The sequence below is a fragment of the Carya illinoinensis genome, chromosome 14 (genome assembly GCF_018687715.1).
Source record: "Carya illinoinensis cultivar Pawnee chromosome 14, C.illinoinensisPawnee_v1, whole genome shotgun sequence".
Classification (NCBI taxonomy): Eukaryota; Viridiplantae; Streptophyta; class Magnoliopsida; order Fagales; family Juglandaceae; genus Carya; species Carya illinoinensis.
Genome location: NC_056765.1, coordinates 5,283,778 through 5,308,490, shown reverse-complemented (window position 1 = coordinate 5,308,490; position 24,713 = coordinate 5,283,778). Strand labels below are relative to the sequence as shown.

General features: G+C 34.1%; 3 protein-coding genes across 3 annotated transcripts; 1 reads left to right on the top strand and 2 right to left on the bottom strand.

The window, feature by feature from the left end:
* Window positions 1-1,785: 1,785 nt before the first annotated feature.
* Window positions 1,786-6,322, bottom strand: LOC122293483 (ABC transporter I family member 6, chloroplastic-like). The gene is made up of 9 exons (XM_043102061.1): window positions 6,305-6,322; window positions 5,889-6,125; window positions 5,681-5,731; window positions 4,489-4,710; window positions 4,045-4,167; window positions 3,622-3,798; window positions 2,802-2,945; window positions 2,619-2,680; window positions 1,786-2,224 (listed from the first exon to the last, which is right to left on the bottom strand). The coding sequence occupies exons 1-7, from the start codon at window positions 6,320-6,322 to the stop codon at window positions 2,859-2,861; spliced, it is 915 nt and encodes a 304-aa protein (XP_042957995.1). The 3' UTR covers window positions 1,786-2,224; window positions 2,619-2,680; window positions 2,802-2,858.
* Window positions 6,323-18,050: 11,728 nt separating this feature from the next.
* LOC122294388 (fasciclin-like arabinogalactan protein 17) lies at window positions 18,051-21,945 on the top strand. The gene is made up of 3 exons (XM_043103084.1): window positions 18,051-19,482; window positions 20,908-21,046; window positions 21,718-21,945. The coding sequence occupies exons 1-2, from the start codon at window positions 18,174-18,176 to the stop codon at window positions 20,979-20,981; spliced, it is 1,383 nt and encodes a 460-aa protein (XP_042959018.1). The 5' UTR covers window positions 18,051-18,173; the 3' UTR covers window positions 20,982-21,046; window positions 21,718-21,945.
* Window positions 21,946-22,582: 637 nt separating this feature from the next.
* On the bottom strand, window positions 22,583-23,610 carry LOC122294389 (chlorophyll a-b binding protein of LHCII type 1-like). The gene has a single exon (XM_043103085.1). It carries the CDS (start codon window positions 23,520-23,522, stop codon window positions 22,722-22,724), a length of 801 nt encoding a protein of 266 aa, XP_042959019.1. The 5' UTR covers window positions 23,523-23,610; the 3' UTR covers window positions 22,583-22,721.
* Between the last annotated feature and the right edge of the window lie 1,103 nt (window positions 23,611-24,713).

Genomic DNA, 24,713 nt, shown 5'->3' with positions numbered 1-24,713 from the left:
GTTTGGGAATTTTAATTTTTTTTTTTTTTTTTAAAAAGCAGAAGACACGTAGAGGTTTGTTTTTCTAATTTTGCAAGATCAGGACTCATAGTTTTGGTAAATAGAATTTGCGAAAACTTAAGATCAAGGGAAAATACCCAAAAAAAGAAAAAAGAACAAAGTTAATGGATCCAACCGTTGAGCTAAAGCTATAGCCCTATAGGCCCACGTGGCAACACAGTCCAATCTCAGGGCCTCTAAAGAATAGGAAACACCATATGGCATCTTTACTTGTACAACAATTATGGGCCCATCATTTTTTTAAAATTTAATTTTAGAAAAATTATATTTAAAATGATGAATGTGTAAGTATTATATAATTATTTTTTAAAAAAATTAAATTAATATAGAATCTACATTAAAATAAAATTAATTTTTAATAATAGATCTTATTATTTTTTAAAATAATTAAACAGTACTTATGCACTTCATAATCATATATAACATTATTCTTAATTTTATTATCTCTAGTTAATATTATATTCCAACTTTTCATTTGATTAATTAACCTATCAAAACCCCTTAAAATATAGCGCACCAATTTTAAGTTATTTAAAAAGTTTTAATTTCTCGTTTATGTTTCTCTTTTACATATCCTAATTGTTCATCATTTAGATTTGAGTATTTTGAAATAATTTTAAAAGTCCCAACCCCATCTGTTGTACTTTGAATTATTATAATAAAATAATTTTATTATTATTTTTTAAAATAAAAAAGTAATATGGATTATAAATATGATACCTACTTATTTATTTCTCCAATATGGATTTTGCCCATGTTTGGATATTGTTAATATCCATTCATGAATAATGCTAGTACAGATCTTAAAACAAGTCTCACTTAGCCCTTTATAAAAAGAAATTACAATTTCTTAATGATAAAGTCTCTTTTTTTACATAATACCTACACAAGACTTATATACTTAAAGCGTGTACATATTATTACACTATTCATCCATGGTCGATGAATTTTCCATCTATAGTATAGTATAAAAAGAAATCGCATTTCAATTTCATCGTCAATTATCAATTAAAAAAATTACAATGTAAAAATATTATTGTCTTAGAACCCGTTTAGATATATAGAATATCTCAATAAGCTATTTTATTGAGTTTGGAAAAAAAGCAAGAAAAAATTAAATATAAATATTACAAAGTTAAAAATTTGTTTTAATATTATTTTTGTTGTAAAATTTGATAAAATAATATTCTTCTTATGTCTTATTTAAGATTTTAAAAAATTATAATGATTAAATAATAATTAAATGGGAAAGTTAAAAATTAAAAATTGAAAGTACTTAGTATTTTTTATGTTATATTTTAAAAAAATTATATATATATATATATATATATATATATATAAAAGTACTTTAGAATAGTTATATTGCAGACATTAGCCACCACCTGAGCACATGGGCACCCTTTATCACCCATATTGGCAACCTTGAAAATGGTAATTCCACATTCCCCACATGGTCTAGGACAAACACCCCACTCAAGCCCAACTTTTTATTTTTCCGATATTTTTTGGGCTAAAACACAAAATTTATTTGTTTTAAAACTTTTTCATTCATCTTTTAGGTTGTGTTTGGTTATTCATCCAAACTCAATTCATCTCAAATCAATTATTGATAGGTCTCATTACTTTTTTAACTTTCCATAAAAAAGTTAAACTCATCTCAATCTAATTTATACATTTTAATCTAAAAAGTTAAATTCATCTCAACCTAAAAAAGTTAAACACATCTCAATAGAATCTACAAAATATTATTATTCATAACTCAATTCAACTTATCTCAACATCTAAACGTAGACTTAGTTTTTATAGGTAAGCAACAGGCTTGTAAAGTAAAGTACTTCAGCTATCAGCCATCCCCAATAAAATGCTCATCAATCAAAATTTCTTTACCCTGCAGCAAGAACGCAACATCTAAAACTCAGATATAGTCTACACATAAGCATCATGAGGTCTGGCTGTTGCAATTTCTTTACTCTGCAGCAAGGCCTTGGGGAAAAAAGAGAGCCTAGAACGCAACATCTAAAACTCAGATATAGTCTACGCATAAGCATCATGAGGTCTGGCTGTTGCATCTCACAATTCTATAAACAATATGTTGCCTTGATTCCGGATGAAATAGCCTGTGATAAATTATTCACCTTCCTAACCCTCAACGATGCTGTAAAATCTGCAGGAATGAAAGAGAACTAGCAAACAAGTTTTGGAACTAAGCATATGCATATTCAGACTTATTGCCCCTAAGTGCACAAACGTTTAAAAATGGGGGGATTCAAAGTTTCATTTTGATTTTTGTATACCTTTGTATGCTATCAAATTAAGGGTAAATACTTTGTAAGATTTTCTAAGGTGACTGAACATTTTGAGCAAGACATGAGTGATGAAGATGTTTGTTTATAATTTACAAAAAAAGAGCTAGGGGCCATTGTAATCCAAACTTGACTTTCCTTTACAAAATAGCGACATTACAATTCTTGATCCTTTTCTCATTTTTTCTTCTGAAAAAAAAAAAATGGAAAAAGAACAAAAAATGTGCTAGTGTCAGCATTTCTACACGAACATACCTGAGCATAATCTGACAATATCCAACACAGATCTTGTTAAGGCCCATCTAAAAACAATTGAACTGATGCATGTAGCATGAGAAAATATTTAGGAGCCTTCAGATAAATAAAGCGTGACTTCCAAAAGAACTGGCATTAGAAAATTTGAAAGAAATACAGCTGACAAGAGTATGGTTGATTTACTTGTAATATGGTTGATTTACTTGTAATGACCGCACGAGAGAATCTAACTGCATGCACTTATGATGCAGAAATTGCTTGGTAACCTTCGTCCTCCAGAAGTTTTGCAATTGAAATGTCCACCGTCTTCACAATTTTCCCATTCTCCTGAAATCCAAGCATTCAAAAACATATACTGATTAAATGGTAACGTAGATACAGCATCAATAAGAAGTATCTACTTAGAAACTGTTTCAATAGCAAGAGCAGACAGGAACCAAAATTTAATTTACGACTGTATCAAACGATCAAGTCCTAGAGCAAGGTTTGAAACAATAAAGTGCTGAAATAATTTAGAAAGCAACAAGATCATAATAAATGGAAAGAAAAACTCCTATTTTTCAATTCTGATTGAAACAAAAAGGACTTCATTCTTGGTTTCATCGCATTTGAAGATGGTCCACCATCTAGAAATTCAACATTGCTTCTATTGAGCCATCACCTAGTTTATAGCAAAGAACAAACTTAGGGCTGCAGCTAATACTGGAGGCAAGCCAGCAAGGGCTCAACTTGATCCATAACCCATCCCAATCTCACTCAATTATCTATCCTCTAATTTTCCCAAAATAAAACAATACATTTCATGCTATCTTCATAAAATCTTTGATACATGCCATGCAACTAGTATTGTATTGAAAGACCATGTAAAATTTTACAAAAGAACTTTCTTTTTTCTTCACAAGATAAGGTTAGGCACATGCCCCAGCCACTCCTCCCCTTCTCCTGGCCAACTCCATACCCAAAACAATACCCAGTAATTCTCCAATATCTTTAAACGACTTACCATGACGTGGATAAATGTTGGCCTCACAAAATTCAAAAGACGTTCATAATGGGTAATCATCAATAGAGAGATCTTTGGAGTCAAAAGCCCATTTACTGCTTCCGCCACATTTCGAAGTGCATCAACATCCAGTCCAGAATCAATTTCATCCAAGATGGCCAAATCTGCACCTGGAACCTGGATATAAAAAAGAACGTGAACATAAGAGAGATGGAATAACTTTGACGACTCAATATCTAAAAGACTTAAGAAGTTATGGGGGAAATGAAATTCGAATGTCAGAGCCAGAGTGGGGAAATAACTTTCCCACTGTTAATATTAGAAAGTAACATTCTGGTTATGGTAGCAATATAATAAGATAAAATAGCAACAATATTGGTACTGCAAGCCGTAAAATTTCATTCCACGCAACAATAGTTGTACTGCAAGCTGTAAAATTTCATTCCACCTCCTTTCACCGCCACTGAATCCTTCATTAACGTTTCTATTGAGAAAGTCTGCCTTCATCTTTACGAGTTCAAGCTTGGGAAAAATGTAAGCATAGAACTGCAAGGACAAAACAATGTCAGCGATTGAGTCTGTGAGTAGCAATCACTAAGGAATTTCGAACAAAATATTCCATCTTATGAATCAGAAACAGATCTATATAGTCATATAAACACAACAATGCACATATGAGGCAAAGCAAAATAAGATTAGTATATCAAGAGAAACGACTTGTGAAATATATACATGTCTAAGCTCCATATTCGGTCAGCCAAACAATCATTATCAGTTTCCAAATTGATTATAGCACGATATATAAGAGGGAATAAGACAGCCAAATTGATTTTCTGTGTCATTGCAGGAGATCCGATCATTTTAAACCTCAATCGGTCTGAGCTCTGGCTGACCAAGTTTTCTTCTCTGAGCATTATAAGCCATATTCGGAAAGTCAATATTGTTCACACCAGGAATCGCAATAGGAGACTGGAAGCTCATAAAGAGCCCAGCAAGTGACCGTTCCTCTGGTTCCATGTCCAGCAAATACTCCCCTTTGAACACTGCAGTACCCCCCGTAACTTCATAATCTCGATGGCCAACAAGAACCTACAATGTATGAGATCTCATTCAGCTTTCTTTGTGATCAAGAAAAAAGGAAGTTGGTAATTTCTCTGGGTAATTGAAAAAATAATAATAACAGTTTCTTAAAATGAATCGTTGTAAAAGACACTAGGCACAGTCTTAAAACGTTGCTTTCTTAAGTCAACATAAAGCATGGGCACGGGACTTTATATAAGATAGCCAAATGCATAAACCAAAGCTTCCATCATTTTAAATCACTGGATCTCACCTCCTGCAAAATCTAATGCCATGGTGGAAATACAGAGTTGGTGATGCGAAGTTGAATGCAGTCTTAACCATCTGCTAGAGGCAAATATCAATCTGCAGCTACATGGAATGCAATTCAAGGAATTATACCTAAAATTGATTGTGGAAGCTTCTACAGTTCTCAAAATCTATACCTACAGAAAGCTTCATATATTGAGAATACACATCGACTACAGATGCACGCAAGCAGTGGTGAATTGCTAGAGATTTTATTCTGTGTATTTTGCAGGAATCAGATGGACCCCATACACTATCTGTTCTAGCTGGGTAGTTTCACTAGAAGAGGAAAGGAGAGAACCTTAATATTCTTGCACGAACCAGATGGGCCCCATACACAATATATTCTAACGATGGTGCTTTCTAATGAGAATACTTTCACTAGAAGAGTATGGTAGAGAACCTTAATATTCTTTCAAATTTGAATTGAATTTGGAATGAATTAAAGCGGACAGAACGCAAACTCAAAGTGGGAGACTTCGACATTTATCTGCTTAAACTTGTTTAGGCTGCTTGTATATTCCACGTTCAATTCTTTCTTTCTTTAGCCATGCGAATGGAATAGATTTCTACCTCATGTTCTTTTGTTCTTAGCCAGGCGAATGGACTATACAGTCTTGTGTACAACTATACGCGTATATCTGTGATTTTTGTACTCCTGATTCAATGATAGAGATTACGAAGTTCTAACCTTTGCCAATGTGCTCTTCCCAGAACCATTCTTCCCCATAATTGCGTGAACCTACTCACACGAAACATACCATCATTCACAAAACACACGTTAATCAATCAATTAAACACAGCAGAGAAGACATTTTAAAACAAAATTAGAAACACCATCATCCATATTGTTAATTGGGGAACCGAATAAATAATATTAACCGTGGAGATTAACCGACCTCTCCTTCATAGATGGCGAGGTTAACGCCCTTGAGAATTTGTTGCTTGGATTCTGCTATCACAGCCGTCAGGTCCTTGACTTCGAGTAGGAGCTTCTTCGCGTCTTGGATAGGGGAATTTTTGGGAGATACAACGGAGGGGAGGGAGGTGTTCAAGGTAGTGAGAGGCCGCTGGTGGCTCGAACGGCAACATGGGTTGCCGAGACTGGGAGGCGTAAATTGGAGCGAGTTGGGGTGCTAAAACACAACAACTGAAGACGAAGAAGCAGCTAACTGTGGCGGGTAATCGGGGCAATGGAGGGATAGAGCCATCGGAGAGAAGTTGGATACAACGGTACTGTCTTGTGAGACTGTGAGAGAGAGAGAGAGACAGGCGGGAATACTCTGTAATCGGATTTTTTTGGTTTGCTTATTACGTGGGCCTGACCATACATCTTTTTGTTTTGACCAGTGCCACATCCATCGAAGAAAGTCCGAAGACTCGTCCAACAAGTTAAAAAGTTTTTTTTTTTAGATTTTTTAATTTATTTTTTTAGATTTTTTAAGTTTTTTAAAAAATAAAAAAAATTTATAATATTATTAAAAAAATACTTCATTAATTATTAAATTAAAAAATTAAAAAAAAGTTTTTTGGGACCCAAATTCACATACCAAGCTATTTCCGTTTTGTTTTTTTATTTTTCATTCTCCTTTTTCTTAAATATTTTTCATTGAAATAATTATTATATTCTCAAATCAGTATATAAAATATATTATTTATATCATTTAAATGATAAAATTTTATATTTAAAGTTTAAATATTAAATTTTATTCTTTAAATCAAATTATATTTTATAAACACTGTTGCCCAGATGACTAACACAAGAGGGGGGGTGAATTGAGTTGTATTAAAAAAAATAACAATTATAAATCAAATATATAATATAAAATATAAACAAAATATGAAATAACAATAAATATAAAGAGTAAGGGTAAGAGAGAAGCAAACTCAGTATGTTAACGAGGTTCGGCCCCACTGCCTACGTCCTCGCCTCAAGCTACCCCTTGAGGATTCCCAAATTCACTATTCAACCTCCTTCAGGTGGAGATAGAAACCTATTACACCTTTGAACAACACCGCTACAAAGGATCCGTGTAGAACACCCTCTACACTTGCAATCACCTTACACGTGGTGATTCAACTATTCCCCGTGTAGAATACTTTCTACACACACAAGGGTTATACACACCCTTTTTCTGATACAAAAACTGATAGTGGGTAGGTTATCAGAAAACACTCCTCAACGAGTGAAATAAGAACAATACAGCGCAAGCTATATCTCTCAAAATGAACAAGGATTAAGGCTCAATGTTTAGAGAAGAGAGAATGAAAGCTTTGAATGAATGTTGTATGCTCTTGGTGTTGTGAATGTGAAACTCTCAAATGATCTATTTATAGGCATATGAGACTTCATATTCAAATTTAAAAAGATTCACATGTCAAAGACAACATCATTCACTTTTTCAAAAAATTCAAATAAAAGGTTCTTCTTTTTCAATTGTCAAAGACAACATCATTCACTTTTTCAAAGAATTCAAATAAAAGGTTCTTCTTTCTCAATTGTCAAAGACAACATCATTCACTTTTTCAAAAAAATCAAACCTAATCTTTTACTTTTGGCATATGACAAAATGAGCACACTTTCATTTTCAAAAAATTCAAACCTAATCTTTTACTTTTTGTATAAGTCTAAAAAAGCATCAATCACTTTTGAAAATATTCAAATAAAACATGCACATGTGAAAGATGACAATCAATCATCTTTAATATTTTCAAAGTTCAACCCTTTAATCAAGGCATGCACATGCAAAAGATGACAATCAATCATCTTTCAAAATTTTCAAATTTAATTTTCAAAAATATTCATGCACATGTGAAAAATGTATTTTAATGCTTTATGATAAAATATTAATTTTGAGCATTAATCCTAATTTCGAATTTTGAAGAGATTTACAACATTACTCTATAATTTTAATGTGAACTTGTTCCCTTCTTGCTCATGCTTGTTTCCTTGATGTGCTTGACTTCATTGTGTAGACAACTTGAGCTTGAGACTTCTTTATTCTTTGAATTCATTTGTTATCATCAAAATCCATGTGTAGATTTATAATCACATGAAACTTGAAATCTTGAGTTCAACAATCTCCCCCTTTTTGATGATGACAAATATTTGATAGAACTTGAAACCTATATTAATACTTAAGCTCCCCCTGAAAATATGCGTTAGTTTTTCAAGCAAAAGTATAAATATAATTCCAAGCATATATAACAAGTTTAGCAATTTAAACAATGTTAATGTTCTAGTCTAACACTTCTCCCCCTTTTGGCATCATTAAAAAGGATCCGCAACAAGAAAATGGACTGAAGAAAACGATGCGTTTAATAGTCACTGTAGATAGTTGAAAAATGGAGCCGTCCGTGACCCGACAAGTGCTGCAAAGCCTCGAGGCCTAACTCTATGAATTTAATACGGCTGAAGATTTAAACAATCGCCTGATGTTGTTGACAAACGGGATTGAAGGCTCCGAGTTTCTATAAAAAAATGATCATTTTCATCTATCGGATGCCAAAAAAATAATCACTTCTTGTCCTGAGTTCTGTTTTTCCACAACGATAGAATGGCTGAGCAATTCTCTTCCACTAATGTTCCAGACTTGAATCAGGAACCCTTGACGCATCAATCATCAATCTTCTCTCCTGAGGCCGTCAATACCATGATAGGAGCAGTGAACCGTTTTTCTAGTAAGGCTGATTCTGAAATTATTGCAGAATCAAGAATGCTCAGTAATCAATATGCCGCCTCTGTTACGATCATGTCTCGAAGGTTAATGGCGAGGGTGAGTGAGATTGATCATCTTAACATGCAAATATCTGAGTTACGACAGAAGCTTGCTAATAAGGATAGTGAGAATAAAAGGCTAAAGCAAGAAAACCAAGAGTTGAAAAAATTTGCAGATTGGTATGCTCATGATCTGCAACCACGAATAGAAGAGCTGGAACGAGAAAGGGTTCAGATACAAGGTCAACATCGGCAGATAACAGCAGAGGTTCATCGTTTACTAGAAAAATAGGGACAATCTACTGTTAATCTCGCTGGCTTAGTAAGAAAACTTTTGACAATGTGTGTCCAGCATATCTTGTATTTCTTTTGACTAAATAAGATTTGAAGAGAAAATAGTTTGTCTTATTCTTTATGCTATCTCTATAAAATCAGTCCTGAAGTTCATCTAATCCGCATCAAGTTTTCATCTCATCTCTATAACTCATTTGCATTCCTTCAGCATTCTCGTTTTAAGCCTTCTATTCTTTTCTCAATGGCTCATTCTTCTAACATTTCTCTAGATCCATCCATGAGGCATTCTGCATCTCAACCTCCTGTTCTTTCTGCAGCTACCATTGGTGCCATGTTGCAGCAAGAAAATAATAATCTGACTAATAAGTCAGATTCTGATGCTATTTATGACTTGGTGAGTCTTGGGACTCGCTACTCTTCCTCTATTGTGGCTTTTTCTCAGCGGCTACAAGCCAAAAATCACGAAGTTGAAAAGCTCAAAGAACAAATTGTTGTACTTCAACAAATTGTTCAAGAGTCTCACACAAGGGAAGGAATCATTCGGCAGAAGAATAAACAGTTGAAATCTTTATTAGATTCTTCATTCCGCTTGCCGGTTCCCATGAATAAGAATGACATGATATTGTATGAAGAGAATGAGCGTCTCAAACATGAGGCTAAGAATCTCAAATTTATGTAAAAGTTTTAAAAAAAATCTATCTCTATTTTTATTGACTCTGGTCTATCTTTTAAGAGATATTCATAGCATGCATCATACCTATTTCTCTTCTGATCATACATAATCTATCTTCTGGTAAAGGTTTTGTGAAAATATCTGCTAACTGATCGTGTGTGTTTGTGAACTCTAACATTATATCACCTTTTTGCACATGATCTCGAAGAAAATGATACCTTATTTCAATATGCTTAGTTCTAGAATGTTGTATTGGGTTCTTTGAAAGATTTATAGCACTTGTATTATCACATTTGATTGGAATGTGATTATACATGAGTTTAAAATCTTCAAGTTGTTGCTTCATGTAGAGAACTTGAGCACAACAACTACCCGCAGCAACATATTCTGCCTCAGCAGTAGATAGTGCAACAGAATTTTGTTTTTTACTAAACCAGGAAACTAATGCATGACCTAAGAAATGGCATGCTCCACTAGTGCTTTTTCGATCTATTTTACAGCCAGCATAATCTGCATCTGTGTAGCTGATTAGATCGAAAGATGTGTGCTTAGGGTACCATAACCCTAGGTTAATTGTACCACTAAGATATCTAAGAATGCGCTTAACTGCAATTAAATGTGATTCTTTTGGAGATGATTGAAAACGTGCACATAAGCACACACTAAACATAATATCTGGTCTACTGGCTGTTAAATATAATAAGCTACCAATCATACCTCGATATATCTTCGAGTCAACTGGCTTACCGGATTCATCTTTATCAAGTTTAGTTGATGGGCTCATTGGTGTTCCAATTTCCTTAGCATTTTCCATCCCAAACTTCTTCAGTAATTCCTTAATATATTTTGATTGATTGATGAATGTCCCACTTTTTGCTTGCTTAATTTGCAATCCGAGAAAGAATGTAAGTTCACCCATCATGCTCATCTCAAATTCTTCCTGCATAGTCTTAGCAAAAACTTGACACATATTTTCATTAGTAGCACCGAATATTATATCATCAACATAAATCTGAATCAAAAGAATATCATCATTTTCATATTTAATGAAAAGAGTTGTGTCGATTTTTCCTCTTGAAAAACCTTTTTCAATCAAGAAACCACTGAGTCTCTCGTACCAAGCTCTAGGAGCTTGTTTAAGTCCATATAGTGCTTTTGTGAGTTTGAAAACATGATTTGGGGAAATATGATTTTCAAAACCTGGAGGTTGCTCAACATATACCTCTTCATTTATAAAACCATTTAAGAAAGCACTTTTAACATCCATTTGAAAAAGTTTGAAATCTTTATAACAAGCATATGCAAGTAGCATTCGAATAGCTTCTAATCTTGCGACAGGTGCATATGTCTCATCATAATCGATTCCTTCTTCTTGATTAAAACCTTGGGCTACAAGTCGAGCCTTATTTCTAGTAATGACTCCAGACTCATCTTTCTTGTTTCTAAAAACCCATTTTGTTCCAATAATAGTATAATTTTTGGGTCTAGGAACAAGTGTCCAAACATCATTTCTTTCAAATTGATTCAACTCTTCTTGCATAGCTAGAATCCAAGATTCATCAAGAAGTGCGTCATCAATATTTTTGGGTTCAATTTGAGATAGAAAAGCAGTATGATTACAAATATTTCTAAGAGATGATCGAGTACTTACACCTTGTGAAGGTTCTCCCAAAATTTGTTCCACTGGATGATCTTTCACAAATTTCCACTGTTTGGTTGCATCTTGTATTAAATTTTGATGATCTTTCCTGATGGCTCCATGTTGAACTTCCTCTATTGCTTTCTCTTTGTTGAGATTGAGACTTTCTGTGTTATTTATACCTTCTATTTCTTCATCAATAGATTTCTTGGAGAGTGGAGAATTAGATTCATCAAATACTACATGCATAGATTCTTGTACAGTTAAAGTCTTTTTGTTGAATACTCTATAAGCTTTACTATTAGTAGAATACCCGAGAAAAATACCTTCATCAGATTTTGCATCAAACTTTCCTAAATTATCTCTGTCATTCAAAATAAAACATTTGCATCCAAATACATGAAAGTAACCAATGTTGGGCTTTTTCTCATTCCAAAGCTCATAGGGGGTTTTATCTAATTTAGACCTTAACATAACTCTATTTATAACATAACATGCAGTACTTACCGCTTCGGCCCAAAAATAACTAGGCAAGTTGTTCTCATTGAGCATTGTTCTTGCCATCTCTTGAAGAGATCTATTTTTCCTCTCTACTACCCCATTTTGTTGAGGAGTTCGAGGAGCAGAAAAATTATGAATAAAACCGTTTTCATCACAAAATGTTTCAATATTTTTATTAACAAATTCTTTTCCCCTATCACTTCGGATACTTGAAATAGTATAGCCCTTTTCATTTTGAATTCTCTTGCATAACTTGGTAAAGGCATTATGTGCCTCATCTTTATGAGCAAGAAAGATGACCCAAGTATATCTAGAGAAATCATCAACAATAACAAATGCATAATATTTTCCTCCTAGACTTGCAACTCTATTTGGTCCAAAAAGATCCATGTGTATCAGTTGCAATGGTCTAGTAGTGGAAATATGTTTCTTAGTTTTAAAAGAAGTTTTTGTTTGTTTACCAAATTGACATGCATCACAAATTTTGTCTTTAAGAAAATATGTTTTTGGTAAACCTCTCACAAGATCATTTTTTGAAAGTTTGGAAATAAGTTCCATGTTGGCATGACCTAATCTTCTATGCCATAACCAACTAGTTTCATTTTGAGCTGACAAGCAAATAGCATCTTGTGAGGTAATTTCTTCAAAATCAATTGTATAAACATTATTGTTTCTAAAAGTAATAAAACAAATATTACAATCATGATCATTCAAAATAATGCATTTATCCATTTTAAAAGTAACTGTAAATCCTTTATCACATAATTGACTTATGCTCAAAAAATTATGTTTTAAACCTTCAACAAGTAGAACATCTTCAATTATGAGAGAAGATTCATTACCAATTTTACCTATTCCCACGATCTTCCCTTTCGAGTTGTCTCCAAATGTCACGTGTCCTTCTTCTTTAGATCTAAGATCAAAGAACTTAGTCTTGTCTCCCGTCATGTGTCTTGAACATCCACTATCTAAAAACCACTTATTTTTGCTTGTGGATGACTTCATGCATACCTATAAAAACAATTAAAATGATTTTTCTCGGTACCCAAGTTCTTTGGGTCCTTTATTTATTAGTATTAGAAGAAACAAGATTTTTAGGTACCCATATGACCCTAATAGTCATTGTATGATTTCTTCTAATAGGACAAGTATGATAATTATGACCATTTCTATTACAAAAATTACAAATAGCATGTGACATATATGAAAAACTTGAATGATTATAATAATATCCTTTTTTGACAAAATTATTTTTATGAAAAGAATTTTGAATATTAGTCTTTGAGGTAGAATGATTATCAAAGAAATTTTTATAAGGTTTGTATTTTTGTTTTGGCATATATCCCAAACCTGCCTTGTCAAAAACACATCTTTGACTACCAAGAAGTTTTTCAAAATTTCTTTTTCCATTCGTAAAGTTTTCAACAATATTTTCTAAATCGGTTTTCTTCTTATTCAATTCAAGATTTTCATCTTTCAAAATGATACTTTCTTTTCTTAAAATTTCAATTTCGTTTGTTAAAGAAGAATTTTTCTTTTTCAAAGCAGTATACTTGATACCCAATTTTTCAAATTCCTCATAAATCTCTTCTAAAACAATTTGCAATTCTTCATATGAAGGATTTTCAATATTATCAAGATTTGTTACCTCAATGTCATCTTTAGCCATAAGACAAAGATTTGCTGATTCTTCATTGCTTGCTTCACTATCTGAGCTACTTGAATCATCATCCCATGTAGCTTTCATTGCTTTCTTGCCCTTGTTTCGATCTTTCTTTAGCAGAGGACAATCTGGCTTGATATGACCAGGTTTATTGCATTTATAACAAATTAAAGTGTCGTTTTTACCTGAATCTTTCTTGGAAAACTTTTTGAAAGATTTCCTCGGAGGAGTTCTATTTTTCTTCAAGAACCTCTGAATTCTTCTTGTTATCATCGCAACTTCTTCATCTTTATCGTCATTTTCCTCATCTTCATCACTTTCACTTTCATGAGGAACAGCTTTAAGTGCTAAGCTCTTCTTTGGCTTTCCTTCTTCTTCTCCTCTTTTCAATGTGTACTCATGGGTGATAAGTGACCCGATGAGTTCATTGACTTCGAGCTTCTTGAGGTCTCTAGCTTCAAGAATTGCTGTAACTTTTGATTCCCAACATTTTGGTAAAGAGTTGAGAATTTTTCTTACTATCTCCACCTTGGAATAAACTTTGCCAAGAGCTGTCAAGCTGTTTATGATGTTAGTAAAACGAGTGTGCATACTAGAAATAGATTCATCATCATTCATCTTAAACATTTCATATTCATGAGTAAGAATATAAATTTTTGATTCATTGACTTGCGAAGTTCCTTCATAAGTTACTTCCAAGTTATCCCAAATTTCCTTTGCCGTAGCGCAATTCATTATTCTATTAAACTCATTTCCATTAAGAGCATTATATAATAAATTCATAGCAGTTAAATTTAAAGTATAAAATCTATCGTCTTCACGATCAAACTCTTCTTCTTCCTTTTTGACCTTTACTCCACCAACCACTTTTGTTGGAATATAAGGTCCATTTACAATACATTTCCATATTTCTCTGCCTTGAGCTTGAAGAAATATTCTCATTCTAACTTTCCAGAATGAGTAATTATCTCCACAAAAGAGTGGAGGCCGACTACTAGATTGACCTTCACCAAATGAAGCTGCAATGTTAGCCATAAGATCTTAACTCAAAAGATAGTTAATCTTATAATAGAGCTCTTAGCTCTGATACCAATTGTTGCCCAGATGACTAACACAAGAGGGGGGGTGAATTGAGTTGTATTAAAAAAAATAACAATTATAAATCAAATATATAATATAAAATATAAACAAAATATGAAATAACAATAAATATAAAGAGTAAGGGTAAGAGAGAAGCAAACTCAGTATGTTAACGAGGTTCGGCCCCACTGCCTACGTCCTCGCCTCAAGCTACCCCTTGAGGATTCCCAAATTCACTATTCAACCTCCTTCAGGTGGAGATAGAAACCTATTACACCTTTGAACAACACCGCTACAAAGGATCCGTGTAGAACACCCTCTACACTTGCAATCACCTTACACGTGGTGATTCAACTATTCCCCGTGTAGAATACTTTCTACACACACAAGGGTTATACACACCCTTTTTCTGATACAAAAACTGATAGTGGGTAGGTTATCAGAAAACACTCCTCAACGAGTGAAATAAGAACAATACAGCGCAAGCTATATCTCTCAAAATGAACAAGGATTAAGGCTCAATGTTTAGAGAAGAGAGAATGAAAGCTTTGAATGAATGTTGTATGCTCTTGGTGTTGTGAATGTGAAACTCTCAAATGATCTATTTATAGGCATATGAGACTTCATATTCAAATTTAAAAAGATTCACATGTCAAAGACAACATCATTCACTTTTTCAAAAAATTCAAATAAAAGGTTCTTCTTTTTCAATTGTCAAAGACAACATCATTCACTTTTTCAAAGAATTCAAATAAAAGGTTCTTCTTTCTCAATTGTCAAAGACAACATCATTCACTTTTTCAAAAAAATCAAACCTAATCTTTTACTTTTGGCATATGACAAAATGAGCACACTTTCATTTTCAAAAAATTCAAACCTAATCTTTTACTTTTTGTATAAGTCTAAAAAAGCATCAATCACTTTTGAAAATATTCAAATAAAACATGCACATGTGAAAGATGACAATCAATCATCTTTAATATTTTCAAAGTTCAACCCTTTAATCAAGGCATGCACATGCAAAAGATGACAATCAATCATCTTTCAAAATTTTCAAATTTAATTTTTCAAAAATATTCATGCACATGTGAAAAATGTATTTTAATGCTTTATGATAAAATATTAATTTTGAGCATTAATCCTAATTTCGAATTTTGAAGAGATTTACAACATTACTCTATAATTTTAATGTGAACTTGTTCCCTTCTTGCTCATGCTTGTTTCCTTGATGTGCTTGACTTCATTGTGTAGACAACTTGAGCTTGAGACTTCTTTATTCTTTGAATTCATTTGTTATCATCAAAATCCATGTGTAGATTTATAATCACATGAAACTTGAAATCTTGAGTTCAACAAACACTTTATTAAATATGCTCTACACACCAGTTTGAGAATATAATTTTTTTTCAAAAATATTTATTTTTAAAAAAAATATACTTGCAAGTTTAAATATTAATGTATTATTTATGTAGAAGATATAGAGATTTGCTGCATTAATTAATATATAGTATTTTTTTTTAATTGTTATAGTGAATCCAAAACATATTTTGTAAATAGTAAAACTATTTGCATTATCCATCCCAAAGAGTTGTCTATAAAAATGGTATATGGTACATAATTGGTCACTCATTTTTTATCACCTTATGCACACGCTAAGTTATTGACTTTCGTCGAAGCACAAATCATGATACACTATCTCTTTTGTTCAAGTGGAGGAGGATAAAAGATCAAAATGGCTTTCCAAGTCCAGTATAAGGATGGGGTCTTATCAGGAAAAAAGAAATAGAGAAAATATTAGGGAGCAAAAGCTGAGAAATGATAGTGTATTGGGAGAAAAAAGATGAGATGTAACATAAATAAAAAATTGGCAGATGATAAAAAGGAAGGGACCATATGACTTTAGGGGGACTTATTCCAAACTGTTATTTTTCGACTTCTTGTTTAACTTATCCAATCTAGAGATTAGAGTACCAATGAGAAGATCTCCAATTTCTTTTGTACAACGAGAAAGAGAGATTACGACTGACTATAAAACAATAATATTATAATAGATTTTCTTCAAACGATCTGTGGATGTAAACATTATACCGAACCATACAAGTTTATGTGTCTCAAATTTTTTTATTTTCTTTACATTTATTTTCTATTCACTATCATGGATATATGTAAAAATATTGTACAATCACATGAGATTGCCATCGGGGACTCCAAACCATACCGATTGAGGCCCATGATGTCACCACATGTCGAAAATGACTATTTTAACCCTTATGGCATGTTGTGCAGTTTTTTAACATTAACACCAAGTTTTAGGTATATAGTGGATGAGACGAGACACAATACTTACTGAATATTACAAAACCCACTTAAGAATTTGGAATTCATGTAGAATTTGTATGATTTTTAGGATATAAAGAGGAAGAGAAACGGATACATGAATATATAATAAAGAGACAGTTTGCTAAGTAATCATGATGAAATCCCTTTAGCCCGTAAATAGTTTGATAATAAATATTATTGTGCATAAAGATCCTTTGAATAGTATCAAGTGCTACATAAATGTTGTAAAATTTATTTTATGCATTGATATCTATTTTATTTATTAATTTTTTTGATTAATAAATCATATTAAACTAATGCTTTTTGGAGTAGAAAATAACATATAGTCGAATTATCTTATGAAAAAGAATTTTCTGAAAAGAATATTCCTACTAAGGCCAGACCCATTCAAATGAATAAAAAATTATTAGAATTCTGTAAACAAGAAATTAATGATTTATTAACTAAAGGACATAACATTTATCATGTTTATTATCTTTTTACACATCTATTTATTTTGTACAAATTGCTATATATTTAACTATCAATACATTTAAATAGATCCTTATTATCCTTTATAATCAAACTTTTTATTATAGAATATTAAAAATTGATAAATAAAAATAAATTTTAATTGAAAATGTTTAATTATTTAAAATTAAAGGATAAAATATAATAATTTAAAAAAACTAATAATGCTTTTGAAGTGATAGAAATATTTGGTTTACATAGAAATCTTATACAAAAAAGTTTCTAAATTAATCTGAATTAATATAACTTTACGATTTAAAGAGATTTACAATCTAATAAATTATATAAAATTATGTTAAATTTTTATATAAAATTTATTTATTTTAGACAATTGAATAATCAGCAATTTTTAGACTAATTGTTATGTTATTCGATTATTATTGCTTTATAGATGTGTTTTTCACTAATTAATGATGTTTCAATCAAATTCCATCTATGTCAGATTCGACCAGTCCCAAAAAATTTCAAAGCTGAAGATCTCGAGCATTTCTTTCGATATATATTTTTTTATTTAATAATTAAGTAAATAATTTTTATTGGTATTAGAAATTCTATTTTACTTTTTAAAATATTTAAAAAAAAAATACATGAAAAAAAAAAAAAAAAAACACTAGTAGTCGGTGGCTGTAGAGCCACTCTTTCCTGAATTCCAAAGCCGACGTATTACAAGCCTTGCACAAGAAGAGACTGGTGGACTGTGAAGCCGATCAAAAGCACTGCCTGTCTTATATTGACTTCCTCCGAAACAAACCAATTTTTTGGTTCAATGGCCATGGATTTGCTCTCTCCCAAGCTCTTCTTCGTCTTCCCCACTTTTCTTTTTCTCCTCTCAGCTCTCCTATCCGGTGCTCCTGCATTTTCTGATAATCCAATTCACTCGCCCCAGATCAACTCCAATTCGGTCCTGGTCGCCCTCCTCGACTCCCACTACACCGAGCTCGCCGAGCTCGTCGAGAAGGCCCTCCTGCTGCAGACGCTAGAGGAAGCGGTGGGCCGCCACAACATCACCATTTTCGCCCCCTTTAACGAGGCCCTTGAGCATGGTCTCGACCCCGAGTTCAAGCGCTTCCTCCTCGAGCCTGGGAACATCAGGTCCTTACAGACCCTCTTGCTATCCCACATTGTCCCCAAACGAATTGGTCTGGACGATTGGCCTAAGTCAGCCACTGAGTCGAGTCGCCATGACTCCCTCGCCCACGACCCACTCGAATTAACAAGTCAGCATTCAGGTGAGAAATTTGTGGGCTCGGCGAGGGTGATAAACCCGCATGCCTTGAGTCGTCCGGACGGTGTGATCCACGGGATCGAACGGATATTAATCCCCCAGTCCGTAGAGCAAGACTTCAACAACCGCCGGAGCCTCGGATCAATCTCTGCCGTTAAACCAGAAGGAGCCCCGGAAATCGACCCCAGAACTAACCGGTTGAAGAAAGCGGCACCACCGAGCAAACCGGGCTCGCCGCCGGTACTCCCAGTCTACGAAGCCATGGCACCCGGTCCGTCCCTAGCCCCAGCTCCGGCGCCAGGTCCGGGAGGGCCCCACCACCATTTCAACGGCATTAAACAAGTCAAAGACTTCATCCACACCCTCTTACACTACGGTGGTTACAACGAAATAGCCGACATGTTAGTGAACCTCACTTCCTTAGCTACCGAAATGGGAAGGCTCGTGTCGGAGGGCTACGTTGTAACCGTCTTGGCTCCAAACGACGAAGCCATGGCTAAGCTGACGACGGACCAGCTAAGCGAACCGGGCGCGCCGGAGCAGATATTGTATTACCACGTTATACCAGAGTATCAGACGGAGGAGAGCATGTACAATGCGGTGAGAAGGTTCGGGAAAGTGAAGTACGACACGCTCCGGTTACCGCACAAGGTGGTGGCTCAGGAGGCCGACGGGTCGGTGAAGTTCGGGCAGGACGAGGGGTCGGCGTACTTGTTTGATCCCGATATTTACACCGACGGTAGGATTTCGGTGCAAGGCATTGATGGGGTTCTTTTTCCGGCAGAGGAGATCAAAACGGAGGAGACCAAAGTTCTGTCGCGTGTTAAGGTTGCAGCAAAGCCCAGGAGAGGTAAGTTTTTCGGGATCCTTATTATAATATCGGCGATATATCGGTATCAGTGCTTCGGTTTGGGTTAAGGGCGAGTGTTGGGGATTATGTGCATGGTGTGTGTCGGCGCGTCAGAGGGAGTTGGTCGTGGACCCAAAACCGACAGGACATAGTTGTCGTTTTGTTGTTTGTTGACAAGTGGTATAGGAAGAGAAATGATAATTGCAATGTACTTATACAAGCGACATATAACCGTTTTAAAAAAAATAAATTAATATAAAATTATGAAAAAAAAATTATTCATTTCATATAATCGTTTACATCTTATTTATATGTACTGACTAGACTGGCAGTTCTGGGCATAGAAATAATGCTGATTGGTACCTCGTGGGGTCGGGTTGGGTCGGCCGAACAGTTTTTTGGGTCTCTGGTCTTCTCAAATGGCCGAGGGAATTACCTTTTCCTTTCTCATAAGCTAAAAGCTAACCTTGGTCCTTGTGTCTTCGGATGGAGGTTTGGAATTTGCCTTTGAGTTGTAGGGTTAAAAGTAGATGATAAAAAGAATCCAATGAATTATGCATTAATATCTAAAAATGATTTCCCTAAATTTTTATAGAATTGTTCGGTTTGCAAGCCGTCTAGATTCAAAATTTCAAATAAGTTAAGGGCATATTTGGATGCTAAGAGTATTTTAGAATTTTGTGAATGAATAATGCTGCTTTGCCTTTTTATTTTGCATACTTATTTTGACCGCTCGTGTATTTATTTATTTTTTAATTTTTTTTATATTTATTAATTAAGAAAGTGACTATTAGTGTATTTATATATTTTTTATATTTTTTAAAATATTTAAAAATGTTAAAAAATATGAATAAGAAAAATGAAAAAAATTGAAAAGATGAATTTTGACTAGGGGCACATGTTGGGCAGCACCCTTAGAGAATAGTAATAAAATAATTTGAGTAAGATGTTTTATTGTATTTAGGGAAAGAAGAGAAAAAAAGTTGAATAAAAGTATTATAAAGTTAAAAAATTGTTTGAATATAATTTTTTAATATTATTTTTGTTTTGAAATTTATAAAAATTGTATTAATTTTTTTGTTTTGTTTTGAAGTTTGTAAAATTTAAAATTTTGAATTTATTTATTTATTTTTAAAATTTGAGGGATGTTTGAAATGAAATTATGAAAAATTTTAAACATTCTGACAATTTTCATACTTGTTTATTGGTGGGATGCTGCTTTCATAACCAAATGAAGTTAACAAGTTGCTTTCAATTGCACTACAAAAAAATAATATTTATGACGAGTTATTTTCAACGAGAATTGACTTATTTTAACCGGAACTAGTCATTTTAATAGAAAATAATAGACCACAAATTAGTAGTTTTCTTGTAGCGTCGGTAGCTAGTTTCATAACCTAATTTGTTATCTATGATGTTCTGCAGGAAAGTTGCTTGAAGTAGCTTGTCGGATGCTTGGGGCTGTTGGACAAGATTCCCATTTTGCCTCATGCCATTGAACAAAAAGAATTTGAGAAAACACCAAATCCCATGCGTCGAGCAGAAAACTTCAAGGAAGGAAAAGGTAAATTTTCCTTTAAATCATGACAAAGTACCATCATCAGGGACTCAAGGAATTGATTAAGAAGCTTTACACTTGGCCCTCTTGTCTTTTCTTCCAGGTAAAGTATACAATAAAATGGGATGGGAAGACACTTGTTGTACTCTAGTTTTGTACTACTAACTGTGTATTAAGTTGCAATAAACACAGATATTATAGCCAACCATTGACTGGAAGTTATGATAATGTTAGAGGGGGTTTGACATCCTAGAGAGTTTTCATTCCCAAGCATAAAATGTGTTAAACCTTAAATACCCCTACAGCCGCGGGGTAGCAAGAAACTCCGGCTATCATAAGTTTTCGGCTATCATGAGGCGGCTTAGGCTAAAACTCGGCCATCACATGAATGGCCCTACCTAGACCACCCTCTGGTGGCAACCACCTTCAGGTGGCTATTGTTTTAAAAAGAAAACACTATTTATTACACCCTCCATAAAATTCTTCTAAAAATCTTTCACCCCTAAACAACTTCTCAACAGGTCCTGCAAGTTTTACAAAACTCTATTAAAATCTCCCAAAACGTTTTTACTAGCTATGAAGACTCCCAACATCCAAATATCACATTGAAATTTGTTCAGAAAAAAGGTTGTATATTGAGTCCAAATAATGAGTTGGAAATTGCTTATTTCTTACAGGAGGTTTCCAGCTTTGACAAGGGACTCGAGCCTGCCGCCAATTCAATGGTGGAAAGGGAAGTTGCCAAGCGATACTTATGGTGTGGTGGTTTATTATTTTGTGTTGGAAGTGAAAGTCACTTGCACAAGACTTGTGATTTATTTATTTTTAATTCTTAGCCACAAGATTTGTGAATTTGTTTTCTATGTGTATAATAATGGCTGTGCCTCGTGCCTACTTTTGGTTGATGAGGGGATTTATATATATATATATATATAGAGAGAGAGAGAGAGAGAGAGAGAGAGAGAGGTGGTGATTAATTTTGTTGATTTAGTTGGACAAAGGAAAAGTCTATGTGGGTTCCAACTCTATAAATAAAAAGAAAAAAGAAATTATGTGCGAATAATAGCAACGATAAAACTTCATTTGTTCACTGTCAGAAAGGTAAAAAATTGTAACTATTGAAATTATTTGTTCATGAAATTCTGTTGTTTTGTATTTTTATCTTCCTTTAGTTGCAGTTCATCTCGTCTGTGTCTTGATTTCACAAAAGCTGCTACATTTCTGGGTAGATGAAGAGTTTGGACGACATCAATATGCCAACATGTCAGGTTATGCTTTTACCTGATTGTTATACCCTGTATTTTGAAACTTATGATTCAATTGCTGTAATTTTCTGTTGCCTTATCTTTTTGTTCTGTGTCTTTTCCTGAGACTCTTGCGTCCAGTGTATATTATCTAGCAGAGGGAATAGGATCCTTGAAATGTAGATGATCTTTGTCCCTAGCAGAATAGGGGTGATCTCGAACATGCATTTTAGTGTATCACAGCAAAGGATAGAGCACTGAATAAAATTCAATGCACAATAAAGGGATAGATGCCCGCTTGAAAATAAATTGTGCTCTTTTAAAACAAGTTTTGCAAGTACATTGTCCAGTGTCCACTGGTTTACATTAGTAGTAGTAGCAGCATCGAGCTAATTTCACACCACTTACACATACCACTTTCACTCCAAGAGCTTTCCTCACTTTCCAGGGACAAAGTTTGTGGCATATGCCCAAGCATTGTTGTTGACAGGATCGGCCAAATGGTCAGCCAGGTTCTCCAGTGGTCCCTTTCCAGTCACAATGGCCTGGACAAAGAACCCAAACATGGAAAACATGGCCAATCTCCCATTCTTGAGTTCCTTAACCTTGAGCTCAGCAAAGGCCTCTGGGTCATCAGCAAGGCCTAATGGGTCAAAGCTCCCTCCTGGGTAGATTGGGTCTGTCACCTCACCAAGTGGCCCACCTGCAATACGATAGCCCTCAACTGCACCCATTAAGATCACCTGTGTGGCCCAGATGGCTAGAATGCTTTGTGCGTGGACTAAGTTTGGATTCCCCAAGTAGTCCAACCCACCTTCACTAAAGATTTGGGCACCAGCCTTAAACCAGACAGCTTCACCAAACTTGACCCCATTGCGGGCCAAGAGTTCGGGGAAAACACAACCAAGAGCTCCGAGCATGGCCCATCGTGAATGGATCACTTCAAGCTCACGGTTCTTTGAGAACGTCTCTGGATCAGCCGATAGTCCAGCAGTATCCCAACCATAATCACCCGGGAATTCTCCTGTGAGGTAGGATGGGGGCTCACCAGAGAATGGGCCCAAGTACTTAACACGATCTGGTCCATACCATGGGCTTCCAGATGAGACAGGCTTGGGTCTGCCTGCAGTTTTTCTCATGGTTACTCTGCCCTCACCAAGGAGTTCAGATGAGGGAGTAAGCCTGACAGCTTGGCCAGCTAGAGAAGGAGAGGAGAGGGACATTGTTGAAGCAGCCATTGGTATGAAAAGGAAGTTTTACAGCTTCTAAACAATGGAGGGAGGGACTGATGTGTTGAGGGTATGTTAGTAGTGAGGATGAACTTAGACAGGTCTTATTTATAGTATTGGAGTCAATAAGGGACCCTTATCCTTAGGCTCATCTTAACGTCTCTTCTCATTGGTGAAAACGAAGTGCCAGATTTTCAGAGGAATATCTTTCCTAGTTGGCAGTCTCTGCTCCACCAATCCTGCTTGATAATATCTTGTGGTGTAAATCCATCTTTATATTGGAGATTGGCTTCAGGTAGCCAGTAGAAGAAGTCCACGTGCTGTTTTTAGATGAGAAGATCACTTCTTACAACTAAAGGATAGAGGAAACATTGTTCTGAATGCCCCACCGAGTTGGATGATTTTGTTTTGCTAAAACCTGAGTTCACTCGCCAAGAACTTTTTGAGGGATGTTTCTATATTCGATTTATAAAGTAAAAAGTTAATAATTTTATTAGTATTGATGGGTGATACGGTTTTAATGTTGGTGTAAATTACGCAACGAATTCTTGTTTGTTTAAAGAGTTCACTCCATATTCAGATAATATGAGTTGATGCAGAGGAAAATTACACTTATATCCATTTTTGTGATCTTCATATTACCAAAATTGTCACTTTACCTGTCCCTAAGTTCTCTGTCATTTTATAACTTATCTTTTGAGAAAATCTAACAGATGAGATTGATTTAAAAAAAAAAAAAAAAAAAATCATTTTTATAAGATAAATGTTTTGGTAACAAAAAAAAATAATTATAAAAATAAATTCACACACTAAATGTGGTTTGATATGATATGTCAAATTGTAAAATTATATTTATTTATTATAAAGTACATCTAACGTATCACATAAATTTATATTAATTTATAAATTTAATTTTATAAAATCTTTGTGTGGCTGTAATATTTTTCCTTTTATAATGGGTTTCATTTTTTTTTTAAATCTGCATAATGAGTATTGTTATTAAGTATCTAAATAATAATAAATAGTTTATAAATAATAATAAAATAATTTAAAAATATTTAAAAATAATTATATTTTCAGACAGACCCTACTTGGTAGGTGGGCAAGTAGTGGGCTTTTAATGCCAAATCTCAACTTCAAAGTAGGAAGAAAAATACATCAAGGTAGTGGGCCACTTTCGCAACCTCCCTCCACCATCCC